We start from the raw sequence: 17504 nt of genomic DNA, 5'->3' as shown, positions 1-17504 counted from the left end.
CAAAGAAAGGTCAGAATTCAGCAGAAACTAGCCAGCAACGATTCCTGAAAGAGGCAAAGATCCTGAGAAATTTAACTCTCGACACTTTTGCTGAAGTTTTATTTTCATCAACAGAAATCGGCCTGAAGCAGAGTCAGCTATGTAAAACACAACCCCAGAAAAGTGAGCATTTTTAGATATGATATCAGAGAAAACACGTCACTTTGAAGCTTTGACACAAGGGTTTCAAAGCCCTGCTGCAGTTAAAGATGCAAGAGAGAGATCCAGAGAAATATACTCGCACAGGGGCTTTGGAGCTTTAAATATCACTGACTGATGCTCGGACATACAGAAGTCGACCAGATGTTAGAGCTTCATCACACTGGAATATCACTTCCCTTCATGATAACAGAACATGTGTGATATGAAGGAGTCATATCCAGACTTGTAACCACCTTGTGAGAGTTTCAGCTACAGATTTAAGCAGACTGAACTTAGACAAAGGTGTAGGTGTTATCAGTCCCATAGCTTTAGAACATATTCATGGCACAAGAAGATTGTCATCGTGCTGGTGATCTCACTAAAGTGAGAAAAGCAGCTACTGTTTTTGTCCTAAAGTCATTAATCCAAGCACAAATGCTCAGGTCAAAGAGGGCAACACAAGATCAGCGGGTCAGACCAAACTTGAATGTATTCAAGTGACTCCTGACACTGGGTCTGAGCCATTTTTAACAATCCTGTTGTAAACAACGTGCCTGGGCTGGGAGCGATTTGTGCTGCCTGGATCTCTGCGGTACACTCTGTCTCAGTCATCTCTGGTGCTTATGGCTGTTTCTGCTGTTCTTGTTGAGACAGAAAGTTAGTGTGCTAACATCGACGCCTCGATTTCTTTTTGACGTCCAGCACATTGAATCACTACTATTATCAGTGTATTTACTAAAGAAAGCTTCCAGCACACAGCAGGTTGAAAACACATTTGCATTGAGTGAACATAAATTAACATATTGCTTTTATCAGCCGGCACAGAATTATGTTTTTCCATATGAGCAGCTCTATCCATGGAGTCCGTGAAGTGCTTTTGGCTCTGATGTTCCAGCTTTCTTTCAAACATTAAGGCTGTTTTGTCTTAATATTGGGTTCTGCCTTTAGAAATCTTTAACTAAAAACCATGGCTGCATAATGAATTCCACGAGCCTTGCTGCATTTGCAATAAGTTTGATATATTTTTTACTGAATTCCTTAACCAGCTTTAAAACATCACATATAACATATAATTTCAGGCTCCTACGTGGACGCCTGTCATTGAAGTGTGTAGTTAAAGTAGCTTCCCTAACAATGGCTGCTTTTAAAATCCCCTGATGATACCTTTCATACAGTCTGATGATAGTGTTGTGCTGTGATATAATGCACTGTAGCACTGTTACCCATCCAGACATGGCACACAGTCTGTCAGGTGTCTGTGAGTCTCTGTCTTTAACCTGTGTTGCTCCTGACAGTGATGGTATTTGTTCTATAAAACTGCCTGCGCCACTAAACTCCAGCAGCAGCACCGGCTCCCTCAGGCCAGCAGTGAGGAGTGAGGCGTAAGGCAAAAATAATAACTAAAAAAAAAAAAAAAAAAAATCTGACCCATCTCATCTGCACAACAAAAAATTGGTCCAAACATCCACAGAAAATTCATTTGTGGCAGTATCCATTAAAATTTGAGGTGCTCAGGGCAGCTGAGCTTCACCTGCACACTGACTTGAAGGACTGGATTTTAGTTAGAGCTGCAGTGATTTTCATGGTGTAGTTCTGGATCTTGGTGATGTTTCTTGCCTGAGGCACCATTGGATTGAAGTCATACTCCTCATAATGTTGTCCGCCATTGTCTCCAAAGCATGAATTAAAGATGCATATGAAATATCTGCTTGATGTATGCGCTCAAGAGGTGAAACGGCAGTGAACGGGTTAATGTCCTGCGCTTTGACGCACAAATGGTTAAAAGGAGGACAGGCAGCAGGTGGAGAAGCATGCAGGCTGATGAGCATACACACACGCGCGCACACACACATACACACGCGCACACACACACAGTGTGCTGTCAGATAGGGCTGAGCTGTGGACTCACAACCATCGACTGCTGTCTCTAATTTGGCCCTGCAGCAGGTAAAACTGCTGCAATCGCAAGATAGTGCCAGTTTGCCATCCTCCCAGAGACCACAGACATGGTTTCCTTTGCCTCTGTCGCTGAACGGGACGCGGGTGACAAACACTTGCAGTCGATCGCTGGATAAATGACTTGAGAAACTCTCGGCCAAGTCCACGGACGGAGAAAGCGGTTTTATGGGAAATGAATGTGACCGGGAAACAGCAACCTGAGCTGATCGAGCGACCCGCCAGCCTTTTGGTTCCAACTTCGGCAAGTATCATGTTTATTTGGACTTCAATCATAGCTCAGTTTGTCCGATTCTCTTGACATGTGAGGTGTATAGGAAGAGGCGCAAAGCCCATACACGCTGTGGGTTTCTTTGGTGTACAGGGGGAACTCCAGACTGCCTTTAAAAAACCGACGATTATCTGTTTCTTTCTTAGAAACACGTGAATGCTCAGCCGCGTTTGTCACAAACTTGGTTTCTAAATCAGAAACATCATCTCCGCAGTTCGGCGTACACTCACTGAACTATGACGCTCTCACACGAACTTATAACTTTTCATTTAGAAAAATCACCCGCTGTCATCCTGACGCAAACACCGTCCAGGGCAGCAGCGGCGGCTGTGCGCGATGCTGGAAGTTGAGAACAAATTTGGTTGAAACGCAGCAACGCGTGTGTCATTTATCGTCACACATATGCCGAACTCACCAGAAGATGATACCAATTCCCCAAAGCCCATTTGTCCTTTTATACGACACAAAGAAATTGACTGACAAGCAAATGCACATTAAACTAACAGATATGTGACTGCGGGCTGGCGTGACGAAACGGAGCGCGTTTTAGGCGATTTCTCACTAGTTGTGCCTTGATAGCAGTTGTATCCAGAAACACATTAACTCAACTTTACATTTTGTCAGTGTGTTTTTAGACGTCAGTGTTAGTCAGTATGTATTTGAACATGTTTCTGATTTATCTCCCTCGAAATATCTGTCATCAAATTATAAACCTCTTCCAGTAAGTTCCACATTCAGTCATTCATGTTATTACCTGCTGGATCTATAGTTGCACTGTAGGGATGTCTTAGTTATATTATGACTATTTGTTTTCAGTCCCAAAGGCTTTTATATTTAATTGGGGATGTGGTTGGACTGTGAAGAAAATAAATGATGATGAGCTTTTTAACATTTGCTGCACAGCATTCAGCTGTTTTTTTTTTTTTTTTTGTGCCTCCACTGGACATGTAGTGCCTTTAATTTCATCAGTCCCCAGAGTCCTTCTCTGTGGCCACTTTCCATTCACTAAGCATTTGCTTTTAAAACTGGATCCTTCAGCCTCTGGAGACCCAGGTCTGCAGCTTAATTCTGCTTAAAGTGTGTTGGCTTTTCACACATATCCCAGGCTCCATTTACCACTGAGGGATGGCTACTATTATACTGTGAGCAGTTTCTTCCACAAACACAGCAATGTCTGCAAGGATTGTAGTCAGTCAGGCACATTTATGATCACCTGGTGTGCAGTTTCGGTTTGCGTTAAGCACAGACTCCATTGTGCTTCTAATTAAATTTGTCATATCACTGGTTTTTAAACAATTTTCAACAGAAAAGCATCCAGTTATTTGGGTTTTGAGGCTGAATTAATGTTCAAAATTGCTAAATGTAGACGCCTTTTTCATATGTAGGGACATTTTGCCTTTGTCCTGCCTTTGGAATATTCCAGACTCAGGTTTTGTAACATAAAACACAGCTATAGTCCTACAGCTAGGCTTTGTGTCCCTACACACTTTTATTCCTGAGATGATTTTCGTATTCTGCCAGTTCATGTCAACCCTTAAAAACATGTTGTCAGCTTGAGCTCTTATTTTATTTAATTTTTTTTCTTTGGAAATGACCTTCAATTAAATTCAGATCCTCAAACAGATCTTCAAAATTCTACATTTTGCTTTCTAAAACATGCAAATACAGCTCCCTCATCATGGCACACTGGGAGCATCAAAGAATAGTAGTTGTTTTCTTGTTTCTGAATCATGATGAGTATTCACCATAATCATGGTCATAGCAGAAGAAAGAGGTAAATGAAAGGCAGATTGCTGCTGTAAAACAGGTTTCAACAGCTGTCTAGATCCAGTACCTTGAATCCTCCAGTCTAAACAGGTCTATGCCGGTGTATATATGTGTGTGTGTGTGTTTACTCTGGTTGTATGTTTGAATTGGATGTCAGGATATATTAGTGCTATGATGGACAAGCATGACTTTGCAGGGGGTTTTCCTGCCTCCTCATGCTGGGAGAGACTCCATCCATGTCTCCAAGCAGTATTGTTATGTGAAAACATGAAAATGCACTAAGCAGTAGATATAATTCAATGTTATTACAAAGGCTACAGAGGTTTTTGACTGGGTTACAACAGCTAATTTCATTACTGAGGTTTGTGTATAAAATCCAGCCTCAGGGGGCAGTAATGAGCCCATTATGGGTTGAACTAGAAAACTTAAATGGATAAGTGACACAAAGGTTAGATGTATGCTTCAACAGAAAGAAAAATTAAGGATGACAGGTTTTGCTAAGTTTCACCATTGAAACATCATTGCTAGTAAACAAGATACTAAATACTCACTTTAGATCATTTAGCAAAACATTAAGGTAACTTCTGCACCTCCAACCTGAAAAAAACCTTGTTACATCTGTACAGTTTCTCCTGCAGACCACTGCCTGTGAAGCATTACAGCTTTCTTTGTCAACACTGTCTGAACGAACATGGTAAACAATACTGTCACTAAAATATTTGTAAATGTAGTCACACACAGCCTTACAGAATTGCACTGACTGTTGGTGATATTGACATGTTGGTCAATATAACCTTTACAGAGGGAACAAGCAGTTAAGGACAATCCAAAAGTCAAACCCCTAACATGGAGTGTGGTGCAATATGATTGTCAGACAATCAAGCCCTGGCTTGTCCTATTCTAACCACATTACAAATAAGTGACATGCATGTCATATAAAATTCCCTACCCCTTGTGGTCACATGCTGAGAGTCTGGCAGGAGCTGCAGAAGTATAATTATACCCCAGTGGCATGTGAAAGTCAGTGCTTTTGTGTTCAGGGAGCCAATCATATTTTAACCAGATCACTCCTTTTGCCACATGAACATGTCTTTAACATTTCTTTTTCCCAGAACTACTCAGGTAATTGGAAAGGACACAAAGAAGTCAGAATTTATATGGTAAAACAGAATATTGGTTTCTTAAAGCAGAATATATTTAGTCTCAAATTTCTTCCTGTGATTGGAGCCATGCTCTTTAATAACCCTCCAAGAGTAAGAATGCAAACACTTGGAACATGTAGTTCCAGTCTTTCAGGCATTTCCTCCTTTTGCTGTAGTTAATGTTTAGCAATGGTGAAATATATATATATATATATTCCATTATTGAAGTAATTACTAAACCTGGTAGTGATTAGTCTTAATCAGGTGGTGTTTTCATTTTTAAATGTCAGGAGGATATGTAGTGTCATAGACTTATACATCAAAACAAGTTGTGCTCTCAATGTTAAGAACCTTTCTTGAAATGTTTCCATAGCAAATAAAAGGAAACCCGTCCTCTGCATTATTAATACCCACAGTGTTTCATTAGCATTTTTATTTAGATTCAAGGCAGGAAACTTATGCATTTTAATGTCCCCATTCATTTTCCAAGTGAGATATAAAGGAATCTACCTTTTCTGTCTTCCAGCTGTTAGTGGATAGTCGTGGACACTTTAAAACAACTGCACTGAAAGCAATAGTTGTTTGGTGTCTGAGTCTCATTGTTGAAATGGGAATAAAATAATTTGGGAAATATAAACAATCCTAAATTAGTTCCTCAAAAAACTACATTCACCCCAGTTTACTCCTCCCTTTGTGCCAACATAAAAACTCCTAACTTAGACCAGGCTGCAGTTTTATGTTGTGTCTATATGAGACAGCATATCTTTTCAGCAAATACTTAAAAAAAAAAAAAGAGGTAAGTAGAATGTCTCAAGACCAATTAGACTAATTTCTTTCGTCTAATTGTTGTCTCTCAAACTTACCACACCACATGCAATAATTTCACATGTGGGAAATGGTGGCAGTGCTGTTATTTCAGTAGTAAAGCTCTGTGTAACAAGTCTGTTCAAACAATGAATATACAGTGAAGAGGAAATACACCAGTTTGATTTAGATTTTCCAGAGAGACGTTCTGAGGTAGCAGTTATACAAGGATGATTGTAGAAGATGTAACTCTACATTTCTGTGGGTTTTATGCATACGGGGATAATGTGATCTTGGCTCTATATATCAGGGGTGACCAACCCAATTTTCCTTGATGGCCACTGTCCTGTTTTCCAACTATCCCTGCTCTACCCACTGATTACATGGAAGCTGGAAGAAGCTGGAATTGACTTTGACATCCCCTACTCCACCCCCTGCGATGGTATCGTCCAGCTTCTGTTTGGTTGATCCTGGTAATCGGCAGCGGGTAGGGCTAGGGATGGTAATCAAGAACCATTCCCTAATTGTTGGATCCGTTGGAATCGTTCACTCCCTTGCTCATTCATTCCTTTTATTGATACTGATGTTTTTCTGACAGCTGTGCTGTTTCATCAACCTCTACAGCTCCACTGTTGGAAACTTGAAACAAGGAGGAGTTGTAGCAGAGAAGGAGAGCTTTATGAAGTGTGATTTTAATTTCATGAAGATGACAGTAGAGCTATTTACTGTAAAATAATCAAAGCACCTATATGTCTTTTGACACAACAAATGAATGAATTGCCACTCTTTCCAAACCGAACAGCTCACCCGTTAGAGCGTAAATATCCTGTGTTAAGACATTAGCTCCACATAGGCAATAGAAAAAGTCAAATACTATTATACAAATATTCTCTTGTTTCATCTATTTTAGAAGATGGCATACTGTTACTGCACATGGCTCTATGATTTCTATAGTGAAAGCGTTGTGTGTGCAGCATATAGTGCTTCCTGCCAGACTCTGGTTTGTGTCTATATACACGTTCACTAATGTGCACAGGAAGTGTTTTGTTTTACTGTATTTCTATTAAATACTGATGATACCTTGTGTTTTTGTGGACATTCAATGGACGTGGCACAGAAAGGTTTGCTATATTCTATAATGATTTGTATTTCCCCAAATTGTGAACTATTCCTTTAAAGAGGTTCACTGTGTGCATTTGAGTGTTTTTAGTCTCTGGCTCTAACTGTAATTCCTTTTCATTACATAGGCTTTAATGCTGGTACCATCAGTACTGGTGTGTGGAATGTGAAAAGTCAACTCATTTGTCAAACCCTCAAATTCATCTGCACTGGCATTCTTTCATATTTTTAGCTGATCATGAAGAGACAGAATTCAATGTTGTTAAATTAGGTTTGGACATTTTATTCTTCAAAATGAAAACCTTGTTTGCCGCAGTTTGTCGTTTCACCCATCAAATCCATTTTACCAGATAAGACAGCTGTAAGTTAGCAGGTAAGATACTAACTTCTTTGTGCTGAAACATCAAACCTTGTCATTCCCATATTGAAAAATAGTAGATTCCAAGCTTTTAAATGAGGTATCACATGAATATGTTCTCCCATAGAGACACAAATCTATTCATAGGAAATATTAACGTAAGAATTAGATAGAATACGACATTGAAATTTCTAGTCAAACAGTTTTGTATTGCTTGAGCTAGACCTCCAGTTTAAGCCTGTGAAGATTTGTGCTCTGTGTGTTTAGTGTGCCACAGTCGGCCGTTGCTGCAGGTTTACCCAGCATGCCTGAGTCATAAGCTTTTGCTGTTTCAAAAACGCATTAAAAACAGCTTTTGCTTCTGCGTTTCTAAACCTAATCCGTCACTATAAGTGAGGTGACTGGTGACTTTTCCTTGTACAATATATGATAGCACGACTTTTATAACAGTCACTCGTATTTGAAGTACTGTAGGTCTCTCATGCAATAACCAAATCCTAAGACGGGCATTGTTTTTCAGATTTAGTTTGACTCCTTGCCTGCTACCACTCTTGATTTAAAGAAGTAAAAATACTAAATGTGGTAATAAACAGCGTGGTAGAAGCATGTTAGGAGAAATTACCATTTAAAATCGCATATTGTGTTCATCATTGCAGCTGTACCTCTGGGTCCCTCATTTTTAATGCAATGATTTTTGGCAAACCTATTCATATTTTAAGCTTTTTTTTTTTTTTTTTTTTTTTACGTTGAAGGTGCCAGCCAACACTGTGTGGTAGAATTTGCAAACAAGAGGTAAATTTACCACAGAATTGGCTCGATTTTTCAAACTTGCATGTTGGCAAAAGTCCAAGCTCACTTTGGGAAAATATATGTGCTTGCAGTTTTGCTGTGGGAGCCAGACTTATCTGCTAATTTATCATTGGAAATAAACGAGAATGTGCCCTTTAACCATCTATTGCAGATGGTTATTAATACAGCAAACACTTTGCTCCAAGTTATAACTCTCAGGTTGGATTTTGAAGTTTAATGATAAAAAGTTGTTTACTGTCAAATGAAACTGCATATCTGTAACAGTTTCATTACTGACACAACCCCAGGGTACAGTCAGTTGACCCTTACAAAGGACAAGCTAAAAATAGTGCTGGGTTCTGCTTTTAAATGTAAAGGATGGAGATGAAAACGTGACAAAGGTAGTAACACCTGGCACCATCACCCAGTACTTGACATACACACAGGTCCACACTTTTGTGCTTAATTTAGACTTTGGTTTCAAAGTTGGTTTAAAATGTCCAGGGGTTTTTTTTTTTTATATTTATCCATGAAATGTGTTATAGTGTTTTTTTTTTTGTTTTGTTTTTTTTCTTGTCCAGTCCATTTTTATACACATTATCAACCTAAAGGTTCAGATGAATGAGATTTTACTGTATTCTGGCCTGTAGCCAGGAGAGGAAATTAGGAGTGATGTGTGGTTTTGGCCCGAAGACAGTTCCACTGATCAAAATTCGTGAATCGCAGCTGAAGCTGTATGAACTCCATAATGAGAAGTTTCTTAAGGGACAACCGAACTGATGGAGCTAAAGTTTGATTCACTGGGGACGACTGTAAGAGAATGAAGGCCAGATGTTTTTATTATTATTATTATTATTATTATTTTGCATTCCAGTTATGAGATGTTGTGTGATGTATATAGATAAAAACAAATGTGTTCATCTAGAGAGTATATGCACAGAGCTTTGGTTGCTGGCTATCTGTGTATCAGTAATGTGCCTGTGTATGTGCTTTTCAAGGTTGTCAGTGTGTGGAAGGTTTAGTTCTACCGCAGCTGAAAACAAACTGATGAAGATACGTGGCAAAGGATACCATGAGATACATTTTATTCACCCCAGGGGGCTAATCAGCACTGAATGTTGTTAGTTATCACAATAAATTAATAAGCTACATAGTGACTAAGTGAAATCATTAGCTTTTTCTATTTTGGTTTTGTAATTTGGCAAGACTAAAAGTTGTGGACAGGGAATGCAAGAGTAAAGAGTAAATGGTTTCAGTTCAGACAGAGCTTGCCCAACACCATTTACAATTCATAGACAACTTGCCAATATTTTAATATTTTAGTTATAATCTTTGATCTGCTGAACATTAATTTGGCTGCCACTAAAAACTCTTTCTGCCTTATAGACAACAAAAAATTAAATTACAGATCTAAAGTGAAACTTTTAGGTCATTTATAGTTACCTGAGAATCAGTAAGGGATTATAAAAGATTCAGCTTTAATAAAATGCTGTTAAACCCCAAGCCAACTATTTCTGCACAGGCCTTAGGAGTTACAAAAAATTAGTTTTATGTTTCACCTGTGGAAATATTTCCATTCTACAGAAACATCATAGTGTGGTCTCACTCATACAGTGCTCTCTCCCTCCTGGTAATGCTTCATTTCTACTGATCTTAAAATGTGGCACTCAGTGAAATAGTCAATAAGAATGACTCCTTAGCATAGTTTCTAGCTAGAAAAAAACCCCATCCTGATGCTTATGATCCACTGAACATATTCAATCATATTTTTCTGCTTCGGTTGTGCCAAGCCAAATACGATCCCGCTCTCAAACACTTTTTTACTCTGAAAAATGTACTTTACCCCCTCTTCCCAATGGGGCCACAACTGTGATTTCTTGAAGGCCATTTGCAGTTGCTGTCTCACACAATTCAGAGGTGCTACTTGTAAAAATCATGACATTGCTCTTGAATCCTGCTGCTGTTGAAAACAACTGTCGTGATTTGAGCTGTTTGCTGTGGCAGAACAACAGTCCTCTCTGTTTTGTGTTTAAAGCAGCTATGCTGTAGATATGCTGTGAAATCTGGTCAGCCGTGCACAATGTAAATTACAGTGTGGAGGACGGTGATCTGTGTTAAATATATTCCACACAGGCCTACCAGTTCAGCAAGTTGTAATCAACCCTGTGGTCCTATCATACCCAGAAAGTCTTCACTTTTCTGTCCTTTCCTGCTCATGAACACTGCTGCTGGTGCCCTTTGGTGTTAATTATCTGGTTTTAGTGTTTGGGTGCATGTTTTGAATTTATTCAGTTCACTGTAGGTGTTTCTTCCGTTGTTGTTCTTACCTGCAGTACACATGTAATATACTGATGTAGTGCTAAAATACTAATGATTTCCATGTAGTCCTACACAGACCGAAGCTGCAGCTGCATGGATGTCCACAGTGTACTGAAAGTCCTCATTTGTCTTAAGTTTGGTCTACGTGGGCACAGCTGCTTCTTTAACTGTCAGATTGGCCAAGATTGGTTATTTGTGGCTATGAATTTCCAGGATGTCCGGACAACATGAGGTAAATCTTAAATAGCTGACTGCATCTAAACTTAAAAGGATGAAGAGAGACTATTTTCATGATGTGTCTGTGCAAGTTCAGGTTTCAATATGAGAGGAAATTGCTGGTGAGGTCTGAGATCTGTTAGGTGAGGTGAGTTAATGCAGACGGCACAAATAAGCCAGTAAAGATCGGTGAGAGCTCAGTGTAAACTTACTGGTGTTCATTCTATGAAAATGTTCATTTCACCTTTTTCATTACCTATGGGACTCTCTGTGAACATACAGTTTTTTTTGCATTGCCTGGTCTCTCTACAATGCAAATATTTAAAACCAAATTGTCTTCTCCTCATGCATCGCAAATGTGATCTGCACTGGCAACATGTTGAAATGCACTCCTCTAGCTATTGTGACCACTTCAGACACACTAAACGTGAACAAAAACTCAGCCTCGACCTGCTCTTGTCTTTGTAAGTGCAGAGACTCACACAGTGGGTGTACTGTGAACTGTCTGCAGCAACCCCTGCTGAGACTTTTCAAAACAGTCTTTATTATATGAGTGTCTTGTGGATATCAGTATTATTACTTGCAAACATTGATGGTTTTTGCATTGAAGTTGAGATGCTGTTTGATTGTTCTTTATACTTGCAGCTGATCTTAATACCACTGAGTTCGCTTGAATTGTGCTCACCGAATAAAACCTTATGCACCGAGTCTGACTGAAGTGATTTTGATTTGAGTTCTCTCACCCACTGTCTGTGAAAATACCCCCCAACTAAACTAATTAACTATACATGTCCTCCCTTTGGCACGATTTGTACTTTCACCACCTACTATAACGTACCGACTGCTTTAGAAAGATGTAGCTGTGATTTTTTTTTTTTTTTTTTTATTCCTACTGAGGACTTGTTGACCTCAGAAACCAGTTTCATGACCTTGTGTAAATGTTTAATTATGGAGGTAGCGTGGTGGAATTTTTTTTTTTGTTTTTCCACCTTGAAATTGATTTATTCGTAGAAAGTAGTGAGGGTAACTTTTTTTGGAAAACTTTTAAGGATTCTCTCACTTGATGTCATGGTCTTCATACAGAAATTTTAGACCAGTGAAAAAGCAACTTTAAACTGGGAAAGTGTGTGTGTGTAAGGATTTGGAGTGAAAGAGATTCTACACAGCTCCATTTCTAGTCTGGAGTGAACACACAGTAAATTAGACCTGGCTTGAATTATGTTCTGGGTTAGATCTCCATATTAAAATTCCAGTGGACCTGGGAAGACCTAATGTGGCACTCTTGTGACTACTACTGTAATTTTCAGCTGAGGTGATAAAACAGCTGTTTATATGACAACTTTTACTTTTTTAAAGCTAGGCTGCCATCGACAGTATGCATCAGTCAGAGGTCACTTCATCACAGCTCTTTCTACATAAATGTTTGCATGATAAAGATTTCAGAAAATATGATTCATCCACATATTATATGGACAACCTTGGATCAACCTTCCACACAGTTACACTAAAAGCACAAACACTGGACATTTTAAGTTTCACTGTGGATGTATTGCATTGCTGCTGTACTGGATTGCATTAGGTTGTCCCCCCTACGGTTTGGCTGTAAGGTTTTAAAAGGAAAAGGAGGCCACGATTTGACCACAGTCAGCACAACATGAACATGCTGTCACAAGTTTTTAACTCACTTCTGCCTTAAATATATTGCGAGTGCATGCGCTCCTGCAGTGACTGTGTGATCTGAATGTGTTGACCATAATATGTTGTGGTCCCACATGCCTGCACACGGTCACACGTGAATGAGCTGCCAAAAGCACAGCACTGATAAATGATAAACCAAAGAGCTGCTACATTATTTGGGAACATCAGTTCCCTTTTCCCACACATTTCCCCTCACTATGGGTTTCTTTTTCCTGGGGGCCCAATCACTAATTGAAAATACGTAACTAATCCATGATTACCACGGGAATTCAAAACACTCGCTATTACACTAAAGTCAAGCACAATAGATGTTGAATTTTTGCAGGTTTTAAAATGGGAAATCCCCCTTAATAATGGCCTGCCAAACCAGCATTGTAACTCATTCATCAAGCCAAGAAAGGTTTTCTTTCTTGTCAGACCCCACATCATTATTTTAGCACCAAAACAAACATGAGCACACTGGTGGGTTAGTTAGTGGGTGACTTCTGTCCCTCGACAACATTCAAAAATTTGACAGGACTCAAGTGACCAGACCAAACTCACAGCAAAGATTTATCTTTTAACCTCAACACTGTGATACAGTAGTTGAGTAGTAGTTGCGTAGCGTGTGTAGACACTGTGTGTCCTATCGCAACACAACCTATTCTCTAAGTACCAGGGAAATCACAAAAGCTACATTTCAGCTAACAACCCTGACTCCATTGCTTGTGGGACTGAGATTTTTTTTCAGTGTACGCCCTTGAAGAACACAAATGTAGTGTAGACTCTCAACCCCCAACTCATCAAAAGTTCTTGTTTTTGATATGAAGTCTACAAATAAGCTGCTGTTATTAGTACTACTGTAATAGTTTCTCAGATTCTTCATTATTCTAATGCTTCCAAATGTCTGTAGCCAAAAAAAATGTGTACACAAGCCCTCATTACACTGGTGCCTCCTCAGCAGAGTTATGTAAATCGTATGTTTGTGCGATTGTTTACATATGTATGAAGGTCATATGTAATCTGCTCTTGACAAAACAAATAATTAGCTTTGTAATGTGATGTGTTATTATTTAGACTTAATAGCTCTGTAGTTTGACAGAAATAATAATGAGAACATGACAGATAGCATAAGAGGTTGGGTGGTGACAAAGTAGGTGGTGAAACCTTTCCTGCATTATTACAGGCACTCACTGAGACTAACTTTGCCTGTTTTGGCTCCTCTGGATGTTTCCACCATATATTTTCACACGGCTGTGACAAAGCTTTAATAAACAATCTTCTTCGGCAGGAACACAGCTTGGCCTTCATTCCAAAGGCTCTTAAAAGAGAATTGGTTGATTATCGGCCTTTCTCACCTACACTGGCCCTTCCAAGTGTACACTGTGTATGGAAACGTCAGTCTTTTTCTGCTGCATTTCACGTTTTCTTGTAAACAAATGGATATTTCCTGTCCCTGTCTCAAATAATCAATTAAATAAAAAGAATTTCTGTGGTCCCAACACTTTAATTACAGTTGCCTGTCCAATAAAGATTAGCAATAACAGTGATAACCCTTATCTGTGACATTGCATCACGGCTCATGAATAGAGTCATTTGTTTAATAAGAGACATTGTTAAAACATTAAAATGTTAATAATACTTCAGCCAAAAAGGAAACTTGTTGGATAAAACCTGCTACACTATCAAATGAGAGTGGTTGGACACAATAACAGAAATACAGCAAAAATATATTGCAGTAAATCATATCTTCATGAAGCCTTCATTACCAACTCTCTGTTGAGACTGAGAAAAACATGTCCACATGACATATAGTACATTTTTGAGGCAATTGCATGTCATGGTGTATAGGACTGCTTAATGTTTGTGTTCACTTATTGAATATTATAGTTTTTATTTTTTTTAACCTTTCTCAGTAATTCAGTATTTTCAACCAAACAATAAAATAGTGTAGGAGTTTGTGGAAGTGACTTAATTGTTTTCCTCTGATATCTTTAACATCACAGGTAAGATCATAACAGAATCTCAGGGAATTATGTATCTCACTGCTGTGCTTTGACATTTTTAAAGGTTTGTAGACTGGGGCAGCTGTTCTCATAGTTTAGAACGCAGTGACAATTTAAATTCAATTCAAAAGGAAACATTTAGACTGTAAGTCATACACGAGATAAGACAACACACAGTATTGGTTGTTTTAACACTGTTTTGAAGGAACCTTCAATGACAAAATGTATGAATTGTTTTGTTGTTGACATGTTATAGCTAAATAACTTAATGACTTCAGTTCTACTTTCTGAATATACTTTTAAGAAGAAAAAAGTAGTCAACAAAAGTATATAATTTGTTACATTAGTCCTATTGAACACAGATCTTTTTAGGTGTTGCATTTTTTATTTTTCTTGTTTTACCTTGAGTTTTATTCTCCAGTTCTACACGAGACAGAACAATGTTGTTGTTTTGGACGATTGATTTCCTTTTTCCCTGCAGGCTGATCTCTGTTCCCTTTGTGTACATGCTATGTTTGTGGTATAGACAAGCAGTTACACAGCTAGCAGTGTGTGTGTGTGTGTGTGTGTGTGTGTGTGTGTGTGTGGCACCTAACGTGTATTACACGCATCTCAAAAATGTGGCTGACTGATGCAGCACTGTTACGTACTGATAGCGCAGGACAGTTTTTTAAATATCACGTTTTAGTTTCGCGAGGTCTCGTACCACAAGCTCTCTTCACACCCCCCTAAGCTTCAACTAAGTCATTCACTTAATCTTTAGAGGAAAAAAAAAAAAAACACTTCCTGAGCAGTTTTGAAGGTTTGTTTGACTTTACTTCTTGCTTCTTTCATTTATTGTTTGCAGATAGTGTCTGAGCAGTGAAATATCAGAAAATAAAGCATTACGTTGGAGGCTTGGATTAATCTGCACTGTGCGGTGTACTCTTCACCTCTGTAAAATATGATGTGTGATGTTTTTATTTTTTATTTTTTGGCTGTTTTCATTTCTTTCCCAAAAGTTAAATTGTTCAGTGCAATCACCCGAACTTTTGTTCATCCCTTTTTTGTAATGTAAATATAGAAAATTCAAATCAAATAATCCTTTTTTTTTTTTTTTTTTCCTCTTACACAAAGTTCACACTTTCACACTGTCAAGCAAAATCAATTAACCCAAAACTAAAACCAGGCCATTGGGGTACACGAATGACACATTGAGAAAAGAGGATTAAAATATTCATTGTGTGCATAATTGCTCTCCGTGGCAAAATGTCAATGCTCTTTTCAATTCCAACAGACAAAATCTGGAATTGCTTTGCTGTACAACGAGGAGACCAACAATACCTACGATGTGTGCCTGAAATTGACCAGAGAGGTATTAACTATACAGAAGCTGGATGTGGTTTGCACAAGTGGAAGTGAATCCCAAGTAAATGTAAGTGCGCCCGAGGGCTTGAGACTTGCAGTATAATTCATGTCATACTGTTTCAGTCTTCACAATATCCTTTTTGCCAATAAGAAACTCCCACTTTCTAAAGCGCAGAACTGTTGTACTGCGAAGACAGGCGACTGGTGGTCTGGGCTTAAGCATCAAAGTAAGTAGATAAGTTTTGATTGTGGAGGGGCTCAAGTGGAAATAAAAAGGCTGCAGAGATGACTGTTTGTCTGGCAGTCAGTCTCACCATCACAACTCACCGACATTCATACTATTCTTTCTCTCCTGCCTTTCAGGGAGGTGCAGAGCACAACGTGCCTGTGGTTATTTCTAAGATTTTTAAACATCAAGTCGGTAAGAAAATATTTTCTTTCACTCCTTTAATGTGGACTTCTAATGGTTTGCAATGCATTGTCATATGTCTTTGATTATAGAAATATCACTAAAATTAGGAGATGAATATTTACAGGTGACATTAAATTCACAATTAATGTTTTGTGTTTTCTGTATAATTAGTGATACAATAATAAATCAGTGATTCCTCCTTTCAATTCTGACCAGTCTCCCCTGTCACCATGCTGGCTGGATGGCACTAGCGAGGTGATGAGCAGTGCCTGGGGTTCTTGACCACTTACTCAGTTCGGTCTCTGTGCTCCTGGGAACACTCAGAGCTTAATGGCTTTTTATACCCTTGTCCTGATCTATGCCTCTCCACAGTCACCAGTGTCTACCTTGCACTTGATGGCTTGGTTTTTGTCCAGTAATGCAGTGTGAATTGTGAGACCAGCTGTGTGCCACAGGTGGACTCCAGTCAGGTTCTAGATACATCTCAAGGAGAATTAAAGCGCAAACTGTGGATCTGACCACAATTTCATATTGAGAAGAAATAGAGAAACAGTGCGAAGAGAAATCCAGAAATAGTCATCAGTGTGGAAGAGTAATGTGTCCATGCTGTTTGATTGCTGGAAGAGAAAAGTCTTGTTACATTGTGTTGAGTTGACAGAAGTGATGACCTGGCAAGATGCAAGAACATCACTTTAATTTGTGTTTTTGCCCACATCTCTCTTAATACCTTTCTGAATGCAAGAGAATCATGTCTTCATATCCCAGAGGATGTTAAGAACCCTATTCACAGAGCTTAACAAATCTTTTCACAACAGAGCTTTCATATTTCCTCCCATGTCAGTGCAAATGAGTTTATCTCGTGATTAGTTTCAGATTTCATGCTTTCCTGTGTTCTTTTTCTGAGCTGCAGGATGTTGCCCGAGATTAGTCAGAGACATTGATTGCTATTTGCACCACATTACCAAGTATGAAATGAGCAATTATTTTTTAATGTTTTCATTAACCTCTGACACTTGACAATTTACGCCTGCAGCCGATCAGACGGGGAAACTATTTGTCGGGGACGCTGTGTTGCAGGTTGGTAAATCACTTCATGGCTTACTGATTTAACGCCGGTTCGGGTCGCAGCCTAGAGAGGCAA

At 38.9% G+C, this 17504-nt stretch overlaps 1 protein-coding gene across 1 annotated transcript in view; it reads left to right on the top strand.

Moving 5' to 3' along the window:
• Nucleotides 1-2036: 2036 nt before the first annotated feature.
• Nucleotides 2037-17504, top strand: part of sntg2 (syntrophin, gamma 2) — a 56628-nt gene continuing 41160 nt past the window's right edge. Inside the window, exons 1-5 of the mRNA XM_026293674.1 lie at nt 2037-2380; nt 15881-16018; nt 16122-16178; nt 16315-16372; nt 17397-17440. Of these exons, the coding sequence (XP_026149459.1) occupies nt 2312-2380; nt 15881-16018; nt 16122-16178; nt 16315-16372; nt 17397-17440 (366 nt within the window). The 5' untranslated portion in view covers nt 2037-2311. The remainder of the gene's footprint in view (nt 2381-15880; nt 16019-16121; nt 16179-16314; nt 16373-17396; nt 17441-17504) is intronic.

The sequence above is a fragment of the Mastacembelus armatus genome, chromosome 22 (genome assembly GCF_900324485.2).
Source record: "Mastacembelus armatus chromosome 22, fMasArm1.2, whole genome shotgun sequence".
Taxonomy (NCBI): Eukaryota; Metazoa; Chordata; class Actinopteri; order Synbranchiformes; family Mastacembelidae; genus Mastacembelus; species Mastacembelus armatus.
Note: the sequence above shows the minus strand (reverse complement) of the source record. Positions and strands in the feature narration are given on the sequence as shown.